General features: G+C 34.9%; 1 protein-coding gene across 2 annotated transcripts; it reads right to left on the bottom strand.

Moving 5' to 3' along the window:
* Positions 1–1,313: 1,313 nt before the first annotated feature.
* LOC120333930 (large ribosomal subunit protein uL24-like) lies at positions 1,314–4,377 on the bottom strand. Of its 2 annotated transcripts, none has more exons than XM_039401333.2 (4): positions 4,240–4,377; positions 3,874–4,041; positions 2,503–2,643; positions 1,314–1,472 (listed from the first exon to the last, which is right to left on the bottom strand). In XM_039401333.2, the coding sequence occupies exons 1-4, from the start codon at positions 4,288–4,290 to the stop codon at positions 1,344–1,346; spliced, it is 489 nt and encodes a 162-aa protein (XP_039257267.1). In that variant the 5' UTR covers positions 4,291–4,377; the 3' UTR covers positions 1,314–1,343. The 2 variants fall into 2 exon arrangements, with proteins under 2 accessions (XP_039257267.1, XP_077965496.1); XM_078109370.1 differs by having other exon boundaries at positions 4,219–4,307.
* Positions 4,378–6,722: the final 2,345 nt, after the last annotated feature.

Raw genomic sequence — 6,722 nt, 5'->3', positions numbered from 1 at the left:
GTTAATAAATTCATGAAGCTTTTTTATTTCCACCAACAAATTGACAAAGCTATTTGGAGAGAAGTCTTTGGAAGCCACTGGTCACCAACCCCACAGTAAAAACCTAGATCTAAAGATACAACATACCTATATATTTGCTATTTTCAGAATCACCACTTCAATACAGAATGAAGGGAATTTTAATCCGAGCGTGGTGTAAACAAAGACACCATACCTCTATTTTGGGACAGCAGCACAAAAAACTATCATGTGAAATAAAGTGATTTATGATGGTTATTTTGCGCTGCTCTACCAACTTAGAGAACAGCTCCTAACTGGGAAAAGCTGACACCACACCAAATCTCCCACAGGGCTCATAACCTTGTATGGCTCGTTATCGATTCTAAAAAGAAGTTGTAACCCGGGATCCTCTGACCGATATAATTCTCCTGCTCCCAGAGTTACTCCCATGCTTCAATTTGATATAGCAGCAAAGACAGTATTGGATAAAATCGAACAGCGCCAGTTCTGACTATGTTGCTTAATTAAGTTTGGTCTCTTTCAACTCAACTCTCATTCTGAATTACTCGCATTGACTATTAATACAGGCTGGGTGGGAGACTATCTCAACCACAGAGTTAAAAGCTAGGCACTTCTAGGTCAATGGGGGCATCAATGTTATCTTTAGAATAGCGACCTAAGTGACAAAATTATACCATAATGATCTGCAGTTCAGTAATATCTTACTTTACATTTACCTTTCACTTTAATTTTGAAATATTCGCTCTTTATCAGAATTTCAGAATTGGTTTGGATTTTTCAGAAAAAAAATTTTTTTTGGGAGTGTTGAAACATTCCTTATTCTATTAAGCTCTATTGACAATGTTTCAAATTTCAAAATTGTCAACCAAAACCACTTGTGTGAAAATTCTTGCTCTAAAACAGTGCTTCCCAACCAGTGAGTCGCTAAGTATTTCCAAATGTTACATACAATTTTCGATTAGATCGAGTTAGATTGTGGCATTATCATTATGTAACGACAACCAGAATTATGGGTATCCAACATGCAAGATCAAGTTTCGCATTAACAGTAAATTGCATGGGGATACATTGTTCCTTTTCTCATATATTAACATCTCGTTGTGGGTCTCACAGAAAAAAATGGCAATAAAGTGGGTCGCGAACTGAAAAATGGTTGGAAAGCACCGCTCTAAAACACAATGAAAAGCCCTGAGGTCATGTGCCACACGTATCCACACTGCAACTGCCAATACAACACTTCAACCTCAAACCTTTCTCTGCACCTGAACCTTTCAAATGTTTAGTTGAAACAATTTTTTCTTGTCCATAAATTTATTTCGTTATTATGTTTCCATTTCTTGAATGGATTCCTCGGTGTGCTTGCCTTTGTCGGCTCCGACCATTCTCGATTTGGCTTTTCTGTCGAGAATACGTTTACGGTCTTTGTCCAGTTTCAGTTTGACAATCACAACCTGAAATTCGAAGTTTTGTTGTCAGAGTTGGTTGTTAATTAATTGTGAACAGGCCTATGGTTCCACCGGATCATAGCAGCATTCAATTCACTTGTTAACAATAGCAAGAAGATCGCAATGTAAGACTTTCCGCATATTGGATTTTTAACACTTTTCGAAATATTGAATATGAATTATAAATTTATAATATTTGGACTAGTAATTACAATCAACCCAGAAATTTCCAAAACAAATGGGAAATTTATATACCCGTACTTCCGAATTTCTTGTAGTCGACATATCTTATTCTTGATTTTAGGAAAATTTGAAATATATGAATTTAAAGATTTGTTATTTTGAGCATATGAAGTCTGGCGGTTCACTAGTATAAACCTCATTTCACATCCTACACTGTAAATATGTTAACAAGCTGGAGGAGCAAGAACAGCCCATTTAACAATGAAAAGGTACAAATATAGCAGCTGAACTAACTTCTACGCCCTATTGATTTGCATCATGAAGATGCACAAAACTGCATCACATTTTGAGCCTCCCTAAATGTTAAATTATGTGAAAGAAACATATACGATCTGGAATACTGCTAGCAACTAGCAGCAATTCCGTAATGGTAAATACTTAGGCACCAATTATGAAGAAACGCAACATCCACAAATTTTGGATAAACTACATATTTTTAAACTAAAAAAAATATTGCTAGTGCTTCTGGTAACATTCTGTAAATGTTGAACTTATTTCGTAGAATCTAAGCTCAATGAGATTAATAAATATATCGTTAAATCAAAATGTTTCATCTTATATCCGTTTTAAGGTTAATTTACATGCATTATTATGAAATTACATCAAATATCGCTGTGGAAAAAGCATGTAAGCCGTCTTACATTGAAAAATGAGTTTTATGAAGAGAGTAATATAAAATCTATTCTGTTGCACAAGATATTCTCACTGATGTCATATCAACTGAAATCCATAAATCAACATAATTTTTTGAACATTTGTATGCTATTAAAATGATAAACAAGATTTTATTCACCTTGCTTGGATGAATTCCCACGTGCACTGTTGCGCCATTGGCCTTTTCACGCTGAATTCTTTCGATATGGACAATATATTTCTTACGGTAAACCTGGATGACCTTGCCAACCTGTTGTCCCTTGTAATGGCCTCGCACGATCTAAAAATTATTAGATATTATATGGAGCAGGCATTCCAAAGCGAAAATTTAAACGGGCAAAAAGGTTTGTATGACACTATGACATGATTGTTGACTATTTATAAGACTCTGGGTCTAAACATAGTATGGAGCATATTCAAATCAGATGTATTCCAAAATAAAATGTGTGTAAATATGTCAGTGAGACATAAAGTCTCCGGCTTCTATATGCAGCCAAGGGAAAGATTTTACTGCTGCCGATAAACAAATGGAAATTAACCCCGATGAGGCAAAACGATAGATGATAATTTGATTTTATGAGTCCTATATTACATGTTTTAGAATCAATACAAATAGGAATATTTCCAATTGGTCATAAGCGATGAAATGCTATTGGGAGGAAATGATGACAAGAAATCCACAGAATCAGCATTACCACTCACTATTTTCATCACATTTTACTGCTACAGTAGACATTCATGTTCGCAGATATAAAGTATATTTCAATAGTATAAAAAACTGTTGCTACAATCTAATTATGTCCAACGTTAAATGAATTTTTATTCTGAAATTCCTCAGGTCAACTTTAGATAATGGTTACATACATGAACTCTATAAAATATAATTTGACATAAATCATGAGTTCACTGAAAAACTAAATTAATTTAATAATGCAAACAAAATTTAACTTCCAAAAAACAAAGTGCTTGAAAGCTTATTTTATTGTGAACTGTGTTTTGAGCAATATCTTTAATGTTCAGCTAATATAGAGATTGAAAGATCGAAGATGTCAGTATTAAACAAAAATGGATAGGCTTAATTTGTGCCAGGTCTGCTTATGGCTTAGCTTCAGACTCAATAATTGAATCAAACCCGGTTTTTAGATTTCGGTAAAACTGCAATACAGAAATTTAAGGTCTAGCGAAGTCAACACTGTAACTGCCTGCTTAACTGTAGTAGGTTTGATTTTACTTAAAGGAGTCTGTCAAGAACTTCATTCCCCGTCACAGACTTTTTTTGAAAAAAACCATAATGCAGTACGGTAATGTTTCATACAATCATAGCCTATCACGGTTTCGTTTCGAATTTTTCAATCAGTTAAACAGTTAGGGCGTTCATTTTACATCATATTTTAGGTTGCCTTTATTTGGGCAGTTAACAGTACAGCTTTTATTTCGCCAGACAAAGGATTTGTAATATTTAGTACTAATACTTTAAAAATAAACAACCAAGAAATTGATGCTAATTTACCTGGACTTCATCGTCCTTTCTGAGTGGCATACTCCTCACATTATATTTTGTGCGGAGGTCCTTGGACAAAGGAGAACTCATGTACTTTCTCCTGATATGAGAAGGGGCATTGAAGTAATCCTTCCTATTTTTCCTCCTCGAGGAAGACTTCAGTTTGTTGAACTTCATCTGAAAAATTTGGAACACATCTTTTACCAGACAGATTTATAACCTAACACACAACCGTTTTATAATAACTAAAACAATTTAACGCAAGGACGAAAATTATTTACAACAGAAGGTCGTTTTGAAAGAACTTTATACGAAAACGCGACTTAGAACTCTAGATCAAAATAGATATTTAACTGATTTGTCATATAGCCCAACCTTCGCCTCGAACCGTTCTAAAAGAGGAGCAATATACCAGGTGTAATGCATGAATGATTTCGGTAAGAAGGTGGCGCTGTTGCCTTGCAATCCAAAATGGGACGCCAGTCAGAATTCAGAATACGAATTGAATGTTTACGTATGAGTGCATATTTTTTTCCTTATTTCCTCTAAATATTAAACAATAAGTAAGTAGAACACTGAATTGTCCATATCTTTTGACATTTAGCTAGTGTTGTAGTGACATTCAATGCTTAGAACCATAAACAATAGACACGTGTAAGCATTCTATAAACTACGTTTCAAAACTTTTTATCGGTTTTGTTTGATTTCCAGTTATTTTTTACTTCTCATTTGTGTACTTTTATTGAAGACCAAAATAAAACTATGCTCATGGCTGATAAAATTGGTGTACAGCGCTAGACCATCATAATTTTATTGGCCTCTCTCAACTTGTGTGGGGCATGACATGTCAAAAATCTGGCCTTTTCGTACGGTGAATCGCGATCAAGGATTATATTTATCCTTTTTTTATTTCCTCCAATATTCAAGTTACCCAGAAATGAATGACTATTTACAACATCCGGGATTGAACGCATAGGAATATAGCACAATTCAAAACAAAAAGGGCACGGGGTAAAAATAATGTGATGGTATTGGACACGTAGTGAATCTATAAATCGTTTTGGTATTATGTTGTTGTTTTCGGTATTGTGTTGTTCTTCAACATAGAATTTTATCGTTATCGTTTTTCTCTTTGATTACTGGACCAATTGCTTTAAAATTCTCAATGGTTAAAGATTGAATTTTTCGCTAGAAGGCTATTAATTTTATTTATATTAAATATTTCTGTGAGTTCTATGTGATTCGTTTTTTGTGTGCTTCGTCCGTCTAGATTTGTTCGCGAAGTCGAGTTGTCGGTGTGGTGTAGCCGAGTTGTTTGACTTCCGATACAGCTACTGGTAAGTTACCACATATGATTTTTAGAGAACTGATAACAAAATAATTAGTTTTGCCTTTCGTGTCCACATATTTGAGCCTAGCTCTCTTGTTTTATAAATACTTGTTCAAATACCTGATAGGTTAGGATTTAATAAAATTATATAATATATTTGTAGTCATAATGCAATCTTCAAGCCGAGAGAATTAATCGTATACGATTGATCAGGTTATTAATACAAATCAGGGATGTAGCCTACGTAGCATTACTTTCCGTCCTAGATCTAATGCTTGTTTGCACTACTTGCTGGAGTTGTCAGTTGTGACGTTTTGGTTAAAAGGCCACGTCCACGTATTATTTTTCAAAATTACTGAACGTGTCATTTCATATATATACATGTCATTTGCCAAATCAATCTTTCATTATTGATTGCAATAATACTAATTATATATATACAAAAAAATCGAAACAAAATAGAAGTCACTTTATCTGAAGATGAAGGTGATGGGGAATCTTATTAAACAGTGATGAAGATGGTCGTCGACTATTCTACAATATGAAATATCAAGCAGATAGAGACTGACCGTCAATGACGAATAGATTAGGCGATACTAGCGCCTTCTAGAAAACGTACGAAATGTAGCCTAAGTCTTGGACTTGGATAGACATTTAGTATTTTGGCGATGTGAGATTTTGCTTGACACTACGGTAAGGAATAGGTATGCTCGTCAAGGGGTGACCGTACATTTGAACCAATGTGTATATCCGCGGGTTCAATCTATATGCGCGTGCTAAAATCCCTGAGTTAGGGATAGTATAGGTTCAAATATCCGTAAACAAAAAAATTAAATTTGAGGCAGATATTATGAATCTTCCACCCGTGTATCTACATCGTCGAAAGATTCATAATCTGCATCAAATTTAGATTTGGAAAATGCTTCAAAATCAATATGAAAGTGTAACATCATTATTAGGGATAGTGAAATATGGAAACATTGGATAGTGTTTCTACTTGCTTAACTCGAAGAAGGGGAAACCGACAAGACGTCAGAGTCATGTAGCAGGGCAACTTCCTGATACGATTAGGAAGCTTAGTTCGGGTATGAAATGGCTCCCAGATAATAGACTTGGATAGTGGAGTAAATTATAGTTATCCGATAGTCACGCCTATGCTACAGGGCAAGCAGTCGGGCGACCTCTCGATTAAAGTTATATCCGAAGCATTCGAATTGGTAAACTCAGAGATATTGGTACCCTAAAAGCTTAGCACAGTGCGCCCATTGCTGCCGATCAGAGAACGAGGAATGATTGTTAATTTTTGTTATTTTGGATCAAAATTCAAACGCCGTGATTTGACTGTGATTACGTGTTTTACTTTTCTGACTACAGCACGAAGATGTCCTTTAGCTGACATCACGCGTATCCTGTGTCAATTTCACTGAAGTACGAAATCAAGCCGTAGAAAGTGTTCATCATCCTCTCTCACTTTTTAAATGAAAGGCATTTGTAGTATTTTGTGTAGATATCAACTTAAATATTACAT

The sequence above is a fragment of the Styela clava genome, chromosome 15 (genome assembly GCF_964204865.1).
Source record: "Styela clava chromosome 15, kaStyClav1.hap1.2, whole genome shotgun sequence".
In the NCBI taxonomy this organism is placed as follows: Eukaryota; Metazoa; Chordata; class Ascidiacea; order Stolidobranchia; family Styelidae; genus Styela; species Styela clava.
This window is presented reverse-complemented; position numbering and strand designations above follow the sequence as displayed.